Below are 21,165 nucleotides of genomic sequence, written 5' to 3'. Positions count from 1 at the left end.
CACACAAAGATCTCAGTTCAGCTTTACAAAACAGCTCCACGCGAGTCTGCTGGTGCATCCCAGCACTGCAGACGTTTCTCTGTGCTCAAGGGGTAACTTAAATCTTTAATTGTGCAATGCTCTTGGAGAAAAGGCAGCAGAGGCAGATCATGGTTTCCAGTTCTGGTTTGGGTACCATGAAACACCCCTGGAAGTGAAATGCTTTCATTTCTACTTGTCTTAATCTATTAAGATCAGGCAGAAGAGGCCAGATCACACCAGTTACACATGAAACACTCTCTGTACTCTCAGAAGGGCAGATCAAGCTACCATGACCCTGAAGGTTATTCCAGATCTGTCCCTGAGGCTGTGATGGGTGCCAAAGTCTGAGAGCTCTAGACAGCTTTTCTTCAGTTGCCAGCTCCCTGCAGAACACTGGGACACCAAGAGCACTTCAGTACCACCACCACCTCCTTGTCTTGGCTGGAGGAACTAGAAAGGAGACACATAAACAGTCTGATTCATTTCAGACTGTAGTATTTGGTTCCTAGAAAGAGCTGGACTACCTTGGTTATTAGCCTCCTTGGAGCTCGCGTAGCCCACTGCAGCCAGCTGAGGCAAATGAAATCGTGGTTTCTTCATAGTCATCTTCAAGAATGCAGCCTTAGACACGAGATACTGAGGCCTTAGACACGAGATACTGAGGTTTTAACAGTACAGCAAGGCAGAAACCAGAAGGGCTGGAGGCTACAGAAAGCCTGAACATCAAAACCAATGTGCAACATCATACAGCAGGTCTCTTCAGAGGACTTTGTTATTAGTGAGTCACAAAGCCACCAAAATGCAAATACCAAGAGTCACTCTACAACATAACTTTCTTTTTGAAAGTATTTCTTTACAAGACATTCCCACAGAATTTTATGTAAATATTTTTATTTGCCTGTCATCTTGGGACAAGAACACGACTTTCTGGGTCAACATATTGAGTATGATTCATATGAGAACAAGCACACACTTCATCACCCTTTAAAATTCTTTACTGACACTCTTCTTTCAAATCAGGCAGCAATGAGCCAGAACTGTCCAGCTCCCACTACAGAAATGGGGGTTCAAGCTTACAGATGCTTTTGCAGATTTGGTTAAGAGCTATAAAAGCTTCTGTTAAAAGCACTTTGATAAGTCTGAAGTGCAACCTGTTACTGCAGTCTTCGGATTCAACATCAAGAACAGTAGGAACCCAACAAAGGTAAAAAAAACATATCACAAACGACAAGGACAGGGTTCAGTAAAAGATCTCCATTGCATACTTTCACCTCACAGGCATTCCTGATAGGAAAAATGCAGACAGCTTTTGTTTTTGAAAAAAATACCAGTTACCACCACAAGAGGAAGCAGCAGAATTTCCCCAAGTGCTGGCTGTGAGAGCACACCACAGCTCACACTCTCACTCCCCCAGTTCACCAAGGTATCACGTCTCCAGGTACAGATGGTAAGCAGGACAATCTGAGACACAGTTTTAAGGAGGGAAGGGACAAACAGTGTAACAAATGCAAAGAGAAAAATAAAACAGAAACCAACACTCCAGCAACATTTAGTACAACCAGTTTCAACCAGTAAGCCTGGCAAAGGAAATGCAAAACATGACTGTTGGGGACAGGTAATACCGAGGGCAGCTCTGCTGCAGAGCTTACAGCAAGCACAGGTCAGAGATGATACACTGCATCTGCACAGTCATAGTCATAAACCAAGAAACATGGGAACAGTGACACCTGACACAGATTAGCAAACTTCCTACACAGCTCTACTGTGCTACCAAGAGACCTGCAGGTCCAGTGGAGACACAAATCCACCATTTTTATCCAGATGTTTAACACCAGGCGTTACAGAAATACTGCTTTATGCAGCACCGTCTTACAGGATCTCTTGGACTGAGATTACCCAGTTTTGTATTTTATTTTCAGTTTCATCTTCTTTCAGAGGCAGTGGAGAGCGTTCAACATCTTAACACCAGGACAGACAAGCACCTTCCATACTTCTGACAAAAATTCCTTCTTATCCACTTCAGGTCTGAAGCAAGGAATGAAGTACTGCAAAAATAATTATTACTTACAGCAGCTGGAAATGTAAAGGATGTGACAGAGGTATTTCTGCTTTGCTTGTAATTTTGCCATAGTTACAACAGGGCCTGCCCAACTTCAAGTTCAAGTTATTAACTTCTGCATCCAAGAAGTATTTGTTTTCAATAATTTAAATGCAAAGTGATGCACAGAAGGTATTAAAAGCTTTAGCTACAACCACCTCTACCTTGTAAACCTAGTGACTGAAGAGCCTCTTCCCCTTGGACAAACTTCAAAATACTCTTGACTTGATAAAGCAAATCTAGACCTTTTTTATTTTATTTTTTTAAACAATTTGCCAAAACTGGAATGAGAGATAAATAGAAGGCACAACAATTTTGCTTTTTTTTATACAAATACAAACTAAACATGAAAAAAACTCCCTATTTCAATAAAAAATTTCACAAGTTCAGGAAAAGTGTTTGAAGAGTCAAGTTCTAGACATTTAAAACCTATCCCACAATCCAAAATTTCAAAGTGGTAAAACAGAAGTTCGAATTCCTTGCTGTGATCATGTATCAAAAGGAAAAGAGATTCTACGGATACCCATTATTCCACTTTTACAGCGCCACAGAGAGAAAGGTGAAAGTCAATTTTTTTCAAGTGGCAATGTCTCCAGACCGGAGGATGTTCGTATGACCCTCAAAGAAACACCAAGAGTTTTGCTTTTCTGCCCTTGGAATACTTGCCAAGAACTATGTTTTCCTACAGGCTCTTGAACGCATGCACGTGAAATATTATTCCGCTGACTGCACCCAAATTCATTAGAAAGAGGGGAGGAAAAAAAATAAAAGAAAGAAGACATTCCTTTAGGAAAAACCACTGGTACCAAAAAAACCAAAAACCAGTCCGTAAGTTTGAGGTGAAGAAGAAAATTCAGTTCTTTTCTTTTTAAAATCCACTTTTCCTAAAACGTTGTTCCACAAAGCTGGAATCTGGGACAAGGACTAGAAAAAAATAAATCACATAACCATAACACAAACAAAAAGGGGCCAAAATAGTATCAAACGTAGCAGTCTATAACAGGCTAGGGCCACATTCCAAGATACCCAAGGCTGAAATTCACAAATCTGCAGGAAAAAGGGTTTGCGCCACCATGTCAACATCTGCGATGAATTCACTGGCGTTGCCCGATCCCCCTTCCAGCTCCAAATCCTGGCTTCTGGGACATTCCTCCACGTGGAGGCCCTCGAATCCCACCTCCCAGCCCCCCACGAGTGCCTCCAGGTCCACGAGGTCTGTTATCTCGGCGGTCACCCTCCCTGGCAGCTCGTGTTTTCTTCTCCTCCACGTTCAGGCGCACCTCTCCCCTGAACATGATGGGCTGCAACAGAAGCACAGAAGGTGCTGTCATTAATGGGTCGCCAGGAGTTCTTCAAGGTCAAGCAGATTCCTGAAACTTTGTCTCATATCCTCCTCTCCATGAAAAACTGAAAGGTCTTAGGATTACTTACTAAAAAATGGCAATAGAAAACCATGCATCCAGCCTTGGGGTTTTACTGGAAAAAATAAATCTGTGAAGGAGTGACCCTTGAAAAGCCATCTTAGGTTTAACACAGAACATTCTGATGGGTTTTAGAAGAGCTCCCTGCACAGCTAGGAGAGTACATCCAGAGTCCCTGCCTACCACAGCAGGCAGGCATGGACACACATTCTGCCTTAGCAATCACTGCTGACAGGCTGAGCAGGTACCTCCTGCCTTTGTTAGCAAAATTCTTTTCAGCGTGCACACCAATACACAGCTTCTTCCTTTCAGCCTCTGACAAACAAGATTCTACTTGTCCATAGAATCAGACTCTACCTTGTCTTCCTGAAAGCTATTTATTCACTTCCTGTGTTCAGCAATCTCCCACTAGAAAAAGGCTCTGTAATGAGCTCCTACAAGCTACTTCAATGACAAAGACTGCACAAATCTTGGTAATAGGAGGGGAAAACATCACATCTACTTTAATATGCTGAAAAAAATCTAAAGGGACCAAGTACATTCTCTTCCTGTTAAGCTGAAAAACACTGTCTGTTGTCAACAGACCAAAAACCACTGACTGGAAATTTATTTACCCTGTTGCTAAGGATCTTCTGAACAGGCTCAGGATCATCAAACACCACAAACCCAAAATTAGGGAGCTTTCCACCGCTGTTGATGCGGAGTTCAACAACATTGCCATAGCCTGCAAGAGAAAAGCCAAGTTCTTGGGTCATACATTAGAATGCTCTGTTGACCACGCCCATGGCTGCAACCCCCAACCCCTCAGAGGACAGCAAAGCAATCAACTTACTTTGGAAAAAGTCTTTAAGTTCGGATTTGTCCACATCATGGGGAAGGTTCCCAACAAACAGCTGGTGACTGTCTGGGTATCTCACAATCCGCCTGGTTTCCACATCGCCTTGTTCACCCTCGCGAACTTGAACAGAAAAGCAAAAGTGATTTTAGAAAAGTCAGTCCCCACAACAAAGAGAAACAAGCCATGGTGAGAATTATCACCATTAGAAAGAATCAATTCACACTGTCTATCCATTCATATATTAAAAAAAAAAGCAGTCTACACTAGCAAGTGTGTAATGATTGCCTTTTTATCACCTGGCTGAGGCCAAGCTTGAATTCTTACTTGAGTAAAAATCGGTTGCTTACTGACAAAAATAATGGTATTTTAAAAGCTTTAATTATCACACTGCTTCCCCAAAACCTTTAAGCAACAGAGGACAGCTTCTTAGCAACTTCTCTTACTTGGCCTGGGACCCCGCTGAGGTGGGATGCTCGTTCGCTGCTCCCTCACTCGCTGATCCCTCTGAGGTCTCTGAGGGGGGGTCTGAGATTCAGGCTTTGCCTCAGGGCGGGGCTGCATCAATTCAAAACAGAGTGAACAGTCAGACACACATACCAGCAGGTTCAGCTTTTAAGAACTCCCTTATTACCCAATGTCAAGTTGGTAATAAGAAGAATACAGGAAAAGGTAACAGTTTTTCCCACCGGTGACTAAAATACATGTTAGCTCATGTTGGCTTATATGCTAAAAGCAAGCGGCATTCACATGAACACTCCCTGTTTTCCTCCATGAGAAACAATTCATTCTCAACCCAAAAAACAGGGAATAACATCTTCATAAAGTCTACCAGGAATCACAGAATGCTAAGTCTTTGGGGCCTGGGAAGTCGTATCAGAAGCAAGCAGATTTCACTCTCTTTTTCCCCTGTCAGCCAGGTTAGTGCTTAAGGTTAGGTTAGGTTAGTGCTTAAGCTTCTCCAGGTGCTGGATTCCTACCTGCGAGACCGGTACTTTCACAACATGAGGTGGTATTCCTGATACTGGGACAGCCCCACTGGGAGGAAGGTTCTTGCTGGTTACTGATGCCCAGGAAAATGTCTTAAAAAAAAAAGAAAAAAAAAAAGAACGATAATAACATAACTACATTTCCTTCTGAAATATATTACTGATAGGACAGCTAATAGACACAGGATACCAGGAACAAATTTTAACTTCTACTTGAAAGCCAGGAGCCAGCCAATAGCAGTTTCCCCACAATTTCATACAAATTCAAAAGACTCAGTGTAATGACAATGGAGTCACAATTCTACTCTAGTCCTGAATTCCAGAATTGAAACAGGACACAGCAGTGGCCCAACACCAAGTATCACATCAAGGTTAACCAAAGTACTGGACTCCTGAGTCCCAGTCTGTCCACTTTTACCTTCCTTAACACTGAGAAGTGACAAAAATCCCCAAGTAAAAATCAAGCTCTGTAAGCAGACAGGAGAGCCATACTGATGAAACCACATCAGAGAAAAGAGAGATCCACTGTCATTACCCTGGAGTCCTCTTGCACTGCAGGAGCTGGATCAGCAGGAGCTGGAGAAGGACTCTTTTCCACAGTCTCTTCTGGAGCAGATTCCTCTAATACTGGCTCAGACTTTTCTTCCTGCACCTCTGGTTCAGGTTCCTGTTCAGGTTCTGCCTCTGGCTCAGGCTCTGCCTCTGCAGCTGTCTCTTCCAGGTGTTCCTCAATGTCATTGCTATTATACAGCAACACAAAAAGCAGGAAAAAGAGGTGGTGTTGTATTTATTCTATTACTGGTGATAAGCAGTGCTACTTATGCAATACAGAAGTCAGGCACATGACATCTGAGAGGAAGAACAAGGCCAAGTAAGGCCACATTGCACAAGGATGCAAATTTTGCATTGGTACACTATAAAGCAGCAAAAAAAAATCCAGAGTCTCCATGTTCTGTCTAACAACATTTTAATTTCAGCTGATCAATAAACAAATTTTCTGACTGTCAGAAGAAAGCTATTAATAGCAATAAATTCATGTGACCTGTTTTACAAGCAGCCTGTCTCACACAACACCTGACTTAATCTATAAATATATTATTACCTGACAGCCTGCTCATAATAAGCACCACTATCATCAGGAACAGCCTCAGGTGTCTGCTGTCTTTCCTCAGGTTCCTCCCCTTCCTCCTCTGATTCTAAATAAGGTTAGAAAAGAAAAAAAAATAACACACATCTTTAGTAAGAGGCTCAAACACAGAGCACCTATCACAAAATAGAAGTGAAGTTTCTGCCAAAGAACACACAAGAAGCACTTTTGAGATGTGACATGAAAGAGACATTTTTTTATATTTCCACTATCACTCTGGTTACTCAGTTTTGACCAAGGTTAAAAAACATGTTCCAAATACTTCAGAGAACCAGATTTATAACCTACAAATCTGACTGCAACTAACAAAATAAGTCTTACAGTTCTTGCAAGAGAAACAGATTATGCCAGAAAAATAATCATCTGCACATCACAACTCCTTGCTGGACCGTGAAAAACTACAGGCAAGCAAAAAACCTACAAGCACATGAAATCCAACATTGATCTGTCTTCTCCAGCAAGATGATTTCCTTTGATCTGGGAACAGAATGTTGATATAGATCCAGAACCAAACACCAACAGAACCATCCATAAGTTTCTGCTGCTTACCCTCTGGAGGCTCAGTATCAGAGTCCCCAAAAACCTCGTCCTGGTAGCGGAAGATATCGTTGTGGACATAGAACTTGTTTGCAACAGAGCCCTAAGAGCAAATCAAAGGGAAGAACTGAATCAATTACAACAATTCAGTCATGCAAAAATTGAAATAATGTGAAAACAAGAAAGGTTTGAGCAAATTGTCCTTCCTACAAGATTAATCCAAATTCGCCTCCTTTAAGAAAATAATGTTATTTGGGGCAGGAAAGAAAAAAGACATCCTAACAAGTTAAGTATGGATGGAAGAAAGGAAAAAAAAAATTGTTGAAGTGCTTTTAATTCCAACAGCTCACAACACTGAAGAAGAGTGACAACTTCCTGGTGTCCAAAGTATCAATTTTTATCTCCAAGTCATATTGTCAAACAGAGTGATCTTGCAACACTCCTTTTTCACTATCATTTTCAATTCTGTGAACTGCTTTGTTAAAAAAAAGTCTATTTAAAAATGCCACTTCAAATGCTAAGTCAGCACTTTATGAACAAGAAAATCTGGAACCCATATTTTTAAAGTGACAGGAAATCATCCCCTCTTTCTACTACTTTTTTTTCGGTAAAAAGACCAGTTGCTAGGACAGCAAATCAAAGACAATATAATTTTAATACACTTAAGAAAAAAAATGTTTTGCACTAACCTAGGAGGCCAAAGTCAGGATATTTATAACTGATTTCAATATCCAAGGTCAATGTACAATCACACAGGAGGAGTGTAACTCCCAAAGGAATTTTCAGAACGTAACTGCTGAATTTTGTGGCAAGTTACTTTCCCAGTCTACCCCGTGAGCTTGCAGCCCTGAGGCAGACAGAGCTCAGCAGTGGTGCCAGGACCCACCTCAGGAGCGAGCACGAAGGTCTGCATGAACCTGCGCACGGGCTGCATGTTATTGGAGAGCTCCCCCATCACCTGCACCACCACACCATCGTTGAGGGTGGCGTGGGCGTCCACGTGACGGATCTTTGTGTGGCAATCCTTGAAGTTTAGTGACAGCACCTTCTTGTGGATATCCTAGGAAAGAACGGTACACAATATGGGTTATGCTGCACAAGCCATTTCTGCCAAGTTAGCAGCTTTCAGAGAAAGCAAAATCACAAAAACCGGTTTAAGATACATTCCCTAGCTCTGGATGGAGAGCTTGGCAGGATGTTTGTTAAGTTTGCTTTGCAAGCAATTTCACATTATAAGCTTTCTAAAATGGAAGCACATTTTGCCTAACTATTGCTGTCTACAGTCAAAAGGGTTTTTTTCCTCCCCATTTTTTTTTCTTTTACAGAAAGCACTTGAACAGTGTGGGGGTGAATCACAGCTGGATACATTTCTCAACCATAAAGGTGACAAAATAGAGGGAAAGAACAGCTTTCTTTTTTGAAGTTCTTACAGATTGCCCATAGACTGCGTCAGCTGGTTTTCCATTGGAATCCAAGCCACCGTGGACATAGGAAGAGTTCTTTCCATAAAACCTGTTGGAAAGAAGTATTTTAATGCCAAGCTTTGCTGTGTAAGAACATTGAGCCTCTACATTAGAGTGCAGTACAAATAATATACTTTCAAGTAAGTTTCCTCTCTGAATCACTAGAATAAAGCCACAAAATCTCATAATCCTGTTGCCAATCTGGGGGTGGGGGGGAAACAAAGTTCTCATGTAAGCTGTCGTATTCAGGTGTGTCAGAGACCCAGGCACCAACAATCAAAACCAAAGTTTCACGAGAGCTCATGATCCAATCCCATTATCCTCTGTCTGCATGAGGTGCCCAAAGCAACACCCTGAACATCCTGGATGCTCAAGGCTCCCTCTCAAGTTCTGATTTCAAGCTCAAGCAAGGAACAACAGGACTGTTTTGCTCTCCTACAGTAAAAAAAAGTATTGCAGGTAAATCTTCCTTTCTGGAACTCAGAGGTTACCACATGAAATACCCCAAGCACCATGTTACTGCACTCTGCCAGCAGATAAAAGACTGGAATGGATTCCATGGCACAGAGTCAACTGTCCCCTGACCCAAAGGGATGAGGTCAGCTGTCCACCTAAGTGGAGAAACACTCTGAGTAACTGTTCCTGAGATTGGATGGGGGAAGGTGTCAGAAACTTTATCTGGCCACTCAAAACATAACAAAATGAAGTGTATCTTCATAAACAAGACCAGCTTCAGAAGGATACCTGTCAAACCAAACAGGACTTACTTGTTTAAATAACGGATTATAGTTTGCTGCATACCCATCATTTCCTGACTTTCCTTTAAGGAAGAGCTGGTGTGACTCCCAAGAGTTCAGGACACAAGCACACAACTTATTCAATGTTTCCTCCTAGTCAGGGGGCATTATATCAAGCCAAAAATGCTCAACTAAGTGGTATTCCTCCAACTTCAATTTATATTGATTACAAGCAGAAGTGGCAAGCAGCCTTTCAGTTAGAACCAGAACTCTGGTATTTAAAGAATTCCTGCAATCTTTATTATCCATCTTTTAACCCAGCTGATCAAAACCAAAAGTAAACAACACTCAGCATCTTGAATAAATCAGTTTAAGTGACCAAATTCAGGAAGCTAAGACACACAGCAGTAAGATCATTCACCAATTTTAGCACACAAGTTAAGAAACTCACACAGAAAACCAGCTCGAAGTGAAGCAGAGCTTTACCTGTGCAAATAGTCAGGTGCTTGGTTCAGCAGGGTATAGTACTGCCTCACGAATTCCCGCCCGACCAGCAGGGGACTTGGCTTCTCCATCACCATTTCTTTGGTCGACTGAAAACTATGGAAAAAAACAAAAGCTCTATAAACCATGAGCATTTCAAATGGCTGTTCTCATCCTGATTGCATAAGCCACCTAATCACAGCGGAAAGCACGCACCAGGACTGTTCTACCCTGTAAGCAGTTTAAGCAATGTGTTTTCAGAGGCAGAGTTTTGGTGCCAGGGAGAGGATTCCTGGGTACCAAACCAGAGGTGGGAGAGGCTGCAAGGCCGAGGCAGGTCACCTCATAACCTGCCAGTAGATCAGCATCCCACACATCCTCAGGAAAAAGCAGGTGGCAAGCAAGTAAGGTTCTTCAAGAGGATTTGCTAAGTGGCTAAGACATTTACAGTCAATCCAAATTCTACTTACCTCACTTGACTTCACAATCAGAATTAAAAGTCAGATGTTCTCAGGCAAAGCCTGTGCTACTGTATTAAGGGCATTTTTAGAAGGTCAGAATAAGTCCAATCTATTTTTATCAGCAGCACAGCACTACTTGCTGTGAGTGTCAAGCACTCTGGAGGAATATTAGATTATATTAAAATTATTATGCTACAAACTAACACATACTGCTCTTCCCCTGCTTCCACCAATTTCAGCAAGTCATTTCTCACTTAAATCCAGACCACCAGTCAAGTGAACAGCAGCACCCATGTCCAGGGACAAATCCATCTGGGTACTTCTACCTACCTTCCACGGAGCTGTAAGTTACAAAAATAAAGTATTTGCAGGTAGGTTACACAATACACGTATCTTCAGCCCAAACCAAAGCAGATTCCCATGTTTCCTTGTTATTAAATACTCAAACACTGTTCAAATTCATTCCAAATAGTTTTAAACTCACAGGGATAAACACCAACAGGAGGGCACGTTCTTAGTACCAAATACAGAACCAACAGCAGATTTTCTGCTTCACACTCAGTTGTACCAATCAGTAGAGAATGGGGGCTTAGCAGACTTTGGGGGTCAGTAGTGGGGACAATCTCCTTCACTACGCAGCCCCTTTCCCAAACACAAGGTATTCAAATTCCATATGCACATTCTCCAGGTGTGACAAGCAAGACAAAACTGACACTATTCAGCTGAGCCCTCTAAAAAGCAATTCAGGAATCATCGATTACTTATTTGCTTTTATTTAATACTGAATCATAAATAGTGACAAGAAATGGTGGCATGAATGAAAGGGGGAAAACGCAGACTGGATCACAGCCAGAACACAGAATGGGGGAAAAAAAAAAGGAAGCCAAACGAAGTAGTCTTTTAGCATATAATAATCCAGAAGGAGCCTGCAAAAGCTCGTGCCAAGCCTGGCATGTCTTAGGACAAGCTTTCTCTTGTCACTATACCCAAGAGCATCCCATATCCTAGGAAAACTGAGTTGCACACAACTTATCCTTCAAACATAGCAAAAGGGAAAGAAAAAGACTGGCTCTCCCACCTGCTTGTACAAAGCCCTGTCCCAGTTCATCCAAGGATCTTTAAGGTTCGATACTCACTGTATTTAGTGAATTTCAGAGAACTTGTCCTTTAGACACCAAAAACTGACAAGAGAGCAGAGCTTCAGAAGACAGAGGTGACCAGGTTGGTGTTAAATTTCAAACACACAACATACACAGGGCTGCAAAGGAAGTCACAACCACACTGCTGGATGGACCAGGAACACAAAACAGAAGCTTTAAGCCTCAAAGAGATGAATGTACTTCAGAAGATGCCATGAAGCTGATACATGAAATTGGCCAGCTTCACCCAAAGTATCTCAGTCAATGGTCAAACACCCAACACATGGTAACCAAGGGACAAGGCAATGTTTAGCCACACTGCCAGAACACCCAGGTAGATCCAAGGATGTGATCACACCCAAGCTCCCAGCAGTGGCCAGAATGCACTGCAATCGGCTTTGCTGGAGGAATGCAGCTAACACTCAAGCCAGAAGATGTAACAGCAGAGCTATAATTTTGAATGCATTGAGGTGTTTTGCTCTGCTTTTAATACTATCACAAATTACCATTTTTTTTAAGTCTAGAATAAATGAGAAATCTTCTAATTCCATTTTGAAACACACTTTTCTCTAGGTTTAAACACAGCAAGAAAGATCTGGTGAGCTCCAGAAGAGGTGTCCATAAACTCCCTCTCTTGCAGCAGGATATGTGCCTATCACCATCTCACAAAGAAATGTTACCTGTATGATCATGTGCAGAAAAAATAAAACTAAATGTGACCTACAACTTGAAGAGGCTTTTCAAAACATTCAGAAGCTTTCAACTGTTAAAGGATTTTCAAGAGTAACCATGCAGAAAGGAAGAAATAGTCCATGGCTGGGTCTGGCCTGCAGGAAATGCTCAGATTCTGCAAACCACTTTCATTTCAGGAAGGTTCTACTATCTGTGGTTTTGCAGAAGCCTTTGAATTCAAAATGTAATGCATTACAGATACAGATGTCCAACACCCAGCACGGTCTGAGGTGACAAAAACCTCCAAGAGATGAACTCTTGCCTTCCACTGCATATTAAATGAGATCCCCATAAAATATTATCAGACAATAAGAGAACACAGCAAAGGTAAAGTACAGCTAAGTGGTGACTACCACTGCTGACTTCCTCATCCCACTTTGTTTCCTCTTGACTACCTGTGAAGCTCTAGCAGGAGCAGGCCAAGCCTAAAGCAGTGGGAGCAGAAATGGAGAAAGACATGACCCGCACTTTTAGCTCCAGTCAGCTTAACTGACAAGGCAGGATTTCTTTGCTCCACAACAGTTTAAAAATTTGCTTCTGTGCTGACAGTTTACAGCCAGGAAGCCAGTCCTACCATACACCAAGATCACCATTTGGAGAATGACAGGAGGCACACTTAATTTCTTTCTGAAGATAGTTTCCCTGGGATTCAAGCTTATTCCTGCAGATGTAAATAGGCAGGTTTTCTATCCAGTTCTGATAAATGATGAATTAGGCTCTGCTGAGAATTATTTTGAAGTGCTTCCTAGAGCACAAATGTACAAAGCCTGACATTCTCACATTATGGCAAAATCTTCCTGTAGCACTCAAACTTCAACAGCTGATTCACCAACAGCCCTTTCACATTTCTGATCTTCAGAGAAAGCCCTCACCTACACTAACCCACAGACACATCATCTTCCGTGCTGGTCTCAAGAAATATTGGAAGTGAAGGGGCTTGATTAGGTCTGTCATACTGACATGCTTAAAAATACACATAAAAGAACTTCCCTCCTGCTAAGGGTGAAAAACCTATCAGAACTAGCTCCTAACAAGAAAAGAGGAATTGCTGAGTGCCCAGTTGTTCTCAAGCAGATCTGAAAAGAAATGGGAAAGACCTTTACGTGACCTAATCAGAGGACAACAATCTGTTTTTACTGCTGCTGCACCTGCTGCTACGTTGCCAGTTGCCATCTGCTCTTGTTCTCCAGCCAGCACAACCTGAATGGTGGAAGCCAAGCATCTCCTCAGAGAGCATTTGCTCCCTACCACTCATGAGCAATTTACTACTCCACTATTCCCTGATCCAAGAAAAACTGCTAATACTTTATACCACATTTTCATTGCACAGCACATAATAGCACCAAATGTTTGAACTGTCACTATGTTACTCCTGATAAAAGCTTATCCACACCTTTTCCTGTCAATTGACATCATGATGAAAGGGTGAAAATTGACAGGAAAAGCCGAAAATCTGATTATTTAAGATTCATTCATAATCATGCATTCATATTATCCCATATGTAAAACAAATTGGATAAGTCAAATTTTAACGAGTGCACCGTAACAATTCTGCAGCACAACTGAGCCCCTTCCTTAAGCCAAGGACTCAGAGGAAGACAAATACCTCCTTTCCAGTGGTTATCACCTGGCTGATGGAAAATTCCACCATCTGTTACAATGCTCCCACTTGGCAGAAAATCAATGTCAGGCACCGAATTTCTGAAATACTGTTATGTAAATTAGAGCCATTTATGTAAATTTCACATTAGCAAATTCAGATTTAGGCCCACAAAGCCTATCAGTATATTAGTGTTCAGAAAAATGGATGCAGCACTCACATCTAGCACGGGTAATTATTATCTTACCAAACTGCAACATGGTGTCCTAACTCAGTTTGTTTGGGTTTTTTGTTGGTTTAGGGTAATTTTGGAATCAGACAAGTTTCTGAATCAGACAAGAAGCCTGAATGTCACTTCCACTGGACTTCCTACACAACGGAAGCGCGCGTTATGGTTATCACAGGATGTTTGGGCTCTCAGGACAACCAGTCCCAAAACCCAGGCAAAAGCCCCTTGGCCAGATGTAACAAGCCAAAGGAGCAAAACCCAAATTTCACTTCCCAAAGAGTGTGGCAATTTTAGACATCTTCTGTCAAGGAAAAAAAAAGCTAGAACTAACAAGAAGATAATTTAAAATTGAATCATAATCTCAACAGGCTCTGGTGTGTTTTCAACATTAGCCTCGTTTCTTTGTTCTCTGTCATCTTTAATTACATTTTTTTTAATTTGCATTTTAATACATGGAACCTTCTCAAGAAATCCAAAGTTCCTACAATGCATTCTAGCCCTGAGTGGAATATTACACACAGTTCATCCCTTCTCCTTTGGCTACTCAAGTGCTCTAAGGTGACCATCTGAACGCCACTCCTTCCACCTCTACAGTCTGGTGGAGTTTACAGGGTGCCAGAACAGCCATAGAATATCAAACTTTTCACACAACTCCACTCCCTCATTTTGGTATCAGTGAATTCCTTAACTTAAAAAGGCTTTTTGGAATTGAGGAAACGGCAGGAGAAGCTTACACAGAAAAGAGGTGTCTGTATCCAAGCACAACACACCACAAATGTGGCAAACAGCAATTTTGCTGGAAATTAAAGGTCTGGTCAATAGTTAATAGGATTGCATAATTAAGTGTCATTTGGGATTTCTCCAAGTTGCTTAGCAACAGGTAAGCATGCTCAAAGCCACAAACCATTTATTTAGATGGAGTAACCAGCTCTAGAAGAGTTACTGCTGCTGTTATTGACAAAAAAAATGAAAGTAATGGAAGAAAACACCAGTAGGCCTCTAAGAGGCATGATATAGACAAAGTCTAACTACAAAACAACAAATACAGTTAATTCCAACTCTCCATACATTTTACATGACTAACATCTGCTCTGCTGCTGACTAAGCAATAAAAGGAAAAACCATGAGGCCGGTACCTTGTGAACCATGATACAAAACATTAAAGTGAACGATGGAACACAAGCTAAACTTGCACCCAATGGCAAATTCCAGGGCCCATCTCAGCTGGGGATTTGTATCATCACACCAGCTTGCTCTCAAGTAGGAAGAGTGATGTTAAGTAAATGTGTGTTTAAAACACAAAGACTGCAGATACACTGGGATACCCTTATTTTAATACAAGCCTTAACTATCCAAGGGGAACAAAGAAACCCAAAACAAGGCAGCTGTTGACCTGAGCTGAAATTACAGAGAGCTGAAAATGCACCTCAAATAAGCAGGCAAATGAAGTCCCAAAACACTAATCTGCTTTAAAAAACAGGCCTCATTACTTGCCTCCCACTGGATGCAGAGGCAGACAGTGTCACTGGGACAGTGTCCTAGCAGCACAGCTTGTATTTCAGACACAAACCACTACAGCTGCCTACCTGCAACCAGTTCATCTTTTCTGCCTTCTGACAGATTCAGAGGCAAAGTACTCAGCCAGGAAGAAGTTACCTTGAGTCAGCACTATTGCACAGGAGGCAAGATGCCTGGCAGCCACAGTCAATGGAAGCTCAATAACGGGATAAGTTATGCAATAAATAAATATTTGAGGATCAAATTGGGACAAGTTGTGAAGTTACTAGCATCTCCAGGAAACACTGAGAGTCTGTAAGATCAATACATTCACCAGGAACTTCCAGAAGCAGGCACTTCAGAACAGTGTGAATGAAGTGTCAGACAAATCATGCAGACAGAGGAGCCTTTAATAATCTTCCAAACACCTAATAAAACGTGGATCTAGACTGTCAAACTTAGCACAGCTATTTCTCCTTTCACTTGTGACTCATCTCCACTGTATGACCCACACAACCTACAAAGACAGGCAGTGCCTACATTCATAAGATACTTGAGGTGTTACACCAGGCAATCAGTTTTCTCTGTGCTTAATTATCCAGATGCAGCAGAAGGGCAGAGCAATACCTGAGCCCCTTCTGAAGTTTGAGACACACTGACAAGGGACTCTCTAGAAAAGCCATGTATCACACCAACACATGGATAAGAAAAATTAAGTTAGAAGCTTAACTATTTTTTAATAAAATCACCCAATCAAACAAAATTTAAGCACAATAAAAAAAAGTTTTCATCACGAGATTAAAAAATAATTCAGAATTACATTCAGCACTGCCCATGCTAGTACCAAAAACCTCTCTGCTTGCCAGTGGCAGATGGGAAGCCTTACTCAGCAGCAATGCACAGCCCTTCAAACACTGGGAGAATACAAATAAACAAACCAGCAATTGCTGAAGAGCTGTCAGTGTAGAAGTCTGCCTGTGTTTTTGCTAACAAACCTAAGTGTGATCCACAAGTTGATGGATATGATGGAGTCTGCCATTTTTCAGACAAAATTCAGCACTTCTTGTGTTTTTCCGCTCTACCAAGCAAGAAAGAAACAAACTGAAGGTTTCTAATGCTTTCAGTCAGAATCTAAAAGAAAGATCATTTTGGAGATATGTTATTTGCAGGGCATGAAGCTCAAAAGCAGATTAAAACCACAAAGATCACCTGAAGTGTAAGTCAGGGTACCTGAGATCAGCGAACCCCTAGAGTAAGGGATGAGCACTCATCTGGGTAAGGAAAATGATACCAAACACTATTCCTGTGGCTAACAGCATAAAGCTCCAAAGACAAATAGCAAATCAGGTCCTGCTTACAAGAGAAGGGGGAAAAAAATCTAGCCCAGAAGAATCTCGAAAACTTGCTATTAAAACTAAGTGATACAGTAAGAAATACTGGGCAACAACAGACAGAAGAAGAGGACACAGTCTCAAGCTGCGCCAAGGGAGATCCAGGCTGGAATTAAGGAGGAAGTTTTTCACAGAAAGAGTGGTCAAATACTGGAATCATCTGCCCAGGGAGGTGGTGGAGTCACCATCCCTAGATGTGTTTAAAAAGACTGGATGTGGCACTTGGTGCCATGATCTAGTTGAGGTGTTAGAACATGGGTTGGACTCGATGATTTTAAAGGTCTCTTCCAACCTAAAATTCTGTGATTCTGTGAAATTCTTAACAAGGTGTTTGAATTTTTCTATTCCTCCCTCAAAACACTTTGCCTTCCCTGGGTGCTCAGCTTAATATGGGGTGGGTTTGGGATTTTCCCTCCTTTTTAAAGCTGCCTCACTTGGCTTCCAAGTTTCTACTTGATACCATTCAATCATCACTTCTATCCAGCAGTTACCTGCTGTAACATTAAACTAAGGTGATTTGTCCTGAGCCTAACAAGCAACACTCACAAAAAGAGAGCTCTGTTCCATTTAGCACCACAGAAAATCACATGGCCCTTGTGATTTGATAGAAGTCAAAAAGGAACTCCTCTTCAAAATCAGAGTTCTCAAAGCCTTCAGAATTCCCAGAAATATTCCTACATTTTTAGTACTCTTAAAATCAGATTATCCTAACTGGGCTCTCAAATGTGGGGGAAGGATTTGCCTTTCTAACTGAACTTATTTCAACATCACTGACTCCTCGGTTAGAAGCAATGTTTTGCTGCAAAATTACATTTTAAACACACAAATTTCATCCTGAAGGACAGTAGGATAGTGCTGAATGGTTTGTTTACTTTTATTAAAATATAAAATAAGTCAGCTTTCTGCCTATACTGCTCTCCAGACTGCTCTGTGATAAAGCAGCTACTTAGACTCTGTGATTTTGCCATTAGAACAGGTTTTGTTTTGACATCCAAGAGCTGCTCCAACATCTCCATGAAGTTGGCAGCAGGTCCAGTCATCTTCTCTTAGGTCTGCAAATTTTCCATTTGGCTCCAGTGCAGCTACTTAAAGTAAAAAAGCAAAAGTTACTCATCAGCAGTCAGAAGAGGCAGATCAGAATCCTGAGCTACACCAACACTACAGCGAAATTCAAGCTTAAAGCCACTCAGATTAGAATCACCAAGATTAAGATTCAAAATATTTTCTGCATGCCAAGCAACAGAGAACTGTAAAGAGAATCAACTCTTTCACCTCTAGCCACTTAGGTCACAGGAGAGGCTTAGACTCGATGTATCAGCTGTATCCTGGCACTCGGACTGACCCATCCCAGCACTGTTACATTAAAAACAAAACACGGCCGGCCCAGCAGCAGCCAGGAAACAGCACAGGGCAGAGCGGATGGAAATGGAAGATGGGCACCAGCACTTTGCAGTGCAGTGCTGCACGTTTGCCTAGCAAGGAATCGGGTTGAGCAGAGATCACTCCTACATAACTGACAGCAGCCAGGCTCCTGCTCTGAAAGCTGCGCTGCACCAGCCATGTCTTCCTGGAAGAGCTCCAGACTTAATATAGCAAAACTGGGACCTGCAGCCAGCACAACACTCACTGCCTGCAAAGTTTAAGGATTCTTTTACAGCACCTGAGGATCAGACTTCTGTTTTGCTTTTTAATTACCCAGTGAGGTAGTTTAAGGTTATCAGGTCTACTAGCAGGTACCCCAGGAAATCAAATAACTACTTCAACTCTGCAAATTCTGTAAAGGCACCTGGAAAAATACCACCCAGTCTTCTAGAACAAACTATCACTTTTAGTTTAGTTTGTTCCAAGCAGAGCAGACTACAGCCAGCACAGCAACTAGCACCACCCTGCTGAAGTCCTGCTCTGCTCGGATTTCCTCTCTGATTCTTCAGTCATTACCTTTGCCAGGCAAAAAGACCCAGGTGCTAATATTAAAAACTAGAATAGTGGTTTCTAACAGGCCATTTATGCCAACCTTATGAGGGCTCTCTCATCAGGTCCTACAGTCTTGAACAGAAATACCCAAATGTACTCAAAACAGCATCACTTTTGCTTCATTTCCCTTTCAGTATAAAGTGTTGCTCTGTATGTTTGCCTTACAATTTGCAAGGTGAAAAATAAAGCTCTGAAACAAAGAATTTGCCGTTTCATTGAGTGCATAAAGATTCTGTTTAGAATTCAGGTGTTCAAATTCCATCAGAAGTGTTGAACTCTACTGATGCTGTTGTGCCAGCACCAAAGGGAGCAGCAGGGCAGTGGTCCTGCCATCGCAGCACAAACAAATCCTCTGGTGTGCTTTTGTTGTTTCTCAGACTGCAAATGCAAAGATTCCCAACACAAGTTCCTGGTGGGCTTGGCACACATTGATTAAGTCTTGCCCACCAGGTTTTCTACTTTAATTTTAATTATGCTTCCATGCCTTCAACTTAAGGAATCCACACTTAAAAGAACACAACCTAGGAAAAAAAGGGCAAATCCACACCAGTCAGGAACTGGGGGCACTCTTTACCTCCTGAGGCATACAAGCACAAGGTTTTTAAAAATACTTATATTTACAAAATTATTATATACATTTGCAAAGGTTCCAACATTGATTTTTGTTTTTCCTAACAGACCTTGCACGATTACAGTTTCTAGCAGGTTTCAGTAGTGCCTTTCAGGCAAACCAGTCCCTGCAACACGTGATGCTGCCGTGAGATCTCCATCATAAAGATAAGGATGTAAGACTTTAAGCACGTGAAAACTTCCAGCCAACCTTCAAATTAGCTACATATACATACCATCCACTAAAAAAAAAAAACAAAAAAACAACTAGGAGTCACAACTTTACATGATTATATACGGTGACTGAAACATCCTAGAAAGGTGAGTTCAGTTCACAGGATGAGAAGATGCAGACTCCCATCAGCACCATGGAAGTATCACAGAGCTATCTAGAAAAATGGTTTGGCTTTTTCTTTACAGACAGATAATAAAAGTGAAAATTTGGTCGAAGGGAAAAATATCAGGAAAGGTCAGAAATGCAGTTTTTGTCTGTCAACTTCTGCACTTCCCTTCATGACATCAATCTAACAAGCTTTGTTAGCTAAAAAAAAAAAAATCCAACACACCCCTCCCCACGTTTGATTTATGGCATCTGGAAGCATCAGCTTCCAAAAGCTTGATAGCAGTGTCCAGATTTCCTAAATCTGTCACTCCTGGCTGTGAGAGCAGGGGCTTGCCAAAAATAGCACACACTGGAAACATGGCGGCTTGCTGCAAATGCTGCTTTCCCCCGGTGGTGGAACAAAAAAATCCTTTTTTTGGTAAAGACTACTGATTATATTCACGCAAGCCTTAACACAGAAGGTCACCAGGTAAGCCCGCTGAGAATGAGGAATGCGGTAGAACATCCAGATCAATACTAGCAGCTACTGAAGATGTATCGAAACGTTTTCTCTGGGCTTCTCCAGCACGTACATCTGAAGCCTTACAGGATGCTGGAAAGTCTCATTACAAGCACTACTTCGCATTTAAATCTTAGCCTAATCTCGGATTCGGCCAAGGTCATGCGGTAAACCGGGTTAAGATCCATGCTCTCCTGCTCGAATTATAACTTCCTTCACCTATGCAGTTATAGCAAGGGAAGCACCTCGAGCTGATAGCCAGGTCCGGACCGTGCGAGCAGCCAGCACTGCCCCTCCATCCGCAGCTGCAGCTCCCTGTGAACCGGGAACACCTCGGGCTTTGGGTGGGCTCCTCCCCGGCCCCACCTGCCCAAAACAAAACCCAAAAGCAGAGGGCGAAAAAGCCTCCGAGCCTGCAAAGCCGAGAACAAAGCTCGCCCCGCACACTTGGCCGCGCACAATGCGGGCCCGCGAGCAGCCGATCCCCCGCCGCCCCCCCTGCCCCGCACCGCTCCCGCCGGCAGCTCCGAGGCCGCCGCGGCACCGGGAGCTCGGCCGAAGGCTGCGGACGCCACGGGGGCTGCGCGGCCGCGGGTCAGGCGGGAGGGCGCCGGCGCCCGCCACAAAGCGCCGCGGGGAGCGGGCGGCATGAGGGGGAGGGGGGCGCCAGCAGCGCCGTCCCGCACGGCCCGCGGCCTACTGTGAGCCGGGGGCGCCGCGGAGCCGGGGCGGTGCGTGCGGCCCGCCGTCCCCCCGGGAAGGCGCGGCCGCGCCGGTGTCTCCCCGCGCCCCCCCACCCCCTCACCTGCGGGCAGAGCGGGACGGGAGCGGAGGCGCCGCTTCACCACAGGGCCCGGCGGACGAGAAGCGCCTCACGCAGCGGCGTGCTCTGCCGCCGGCTACATATATCCGGCGCGCAGCCTATCCCAGCGGGCGCGGCGTAGCCAATCAGAGAGCGGC

The 21,165-nt window shown here is 42.9% G+C and overlaps 1 protein-coding gene across 3 annotated transcripts; it reads right to left on the bottom strand.

Annotated features, from left to right (window-relative positions):
- Positions 1 to 892: 892 nt before the first annotated feature.
- G3BP1 (G3BP stress granule assembly factor 1) lies at positions 893 to 21,165 on the bottom strand. Of its 3 annotated transcripts, none has more exons than XM_038149998.1 (12): positions 21,011 to 21,165; positions 9,735 to 9,848; positions 8,479 to 8,560; positions 7,935 to 8,108; positions 7,061 to 7,151; positions 6,467 to 6,560; positions 5,900 to 6,104; positions 5,356 to 5,457; positions 4,822 to 4,933; positions 4,373 to 4,498; positions 4,155 to 4,285; positions 893 to 3,420 (listed from the first exon to the last, which is right to left on the bottom strand). In XM_038149998.1, the coding sequence occupies exons 2-12, from the start codon at positions 9,827 to 9,829 to the stop codon at positions 3,214 to 3,216; spliced, it is 1,419 nt and encodes a 472-aa protein (XP_038005926.1). In that variant the 5' UTR covers positions 9,830 to 9,848; positions 21,011 to 21,165; the 3' UTR covers positions 893 to 3,213. The 3 variants fall into 3 exon arrangements, with proteins under 3 accessions (XP_038005926.1, XP_038005928.1, XP_038005927.1); XM_038150000.1 differs by having other exon boundaries at positions 4,155 to 4,264; XM_038149999.1 differs by lacking the exon at positions 21,011 to 21,165 and adding an exon at positions 9,948 to 11,299.

The sequence above is a fragment of the Motacilla alba genome, chromosome 13 (assembly GCF_015832195.1).
Source record: "Motacilla alba alba isolate MOTALB_02 chromosome 13, Motacilla_alba_V1.0_pri, whole genome shotgun sequence".
NCBI classification, from domain to species: domain Eukaryota; kingdom Metazoa; phylum Chordata; class Aves; order Passeriformes; family Motacillidae; genus Motacilla; species Motacilla alba.
Note: the sequence above shows the minus strand (reverse complement) of the source record. Positions and strands in the feature narration are given on the sequence as shown.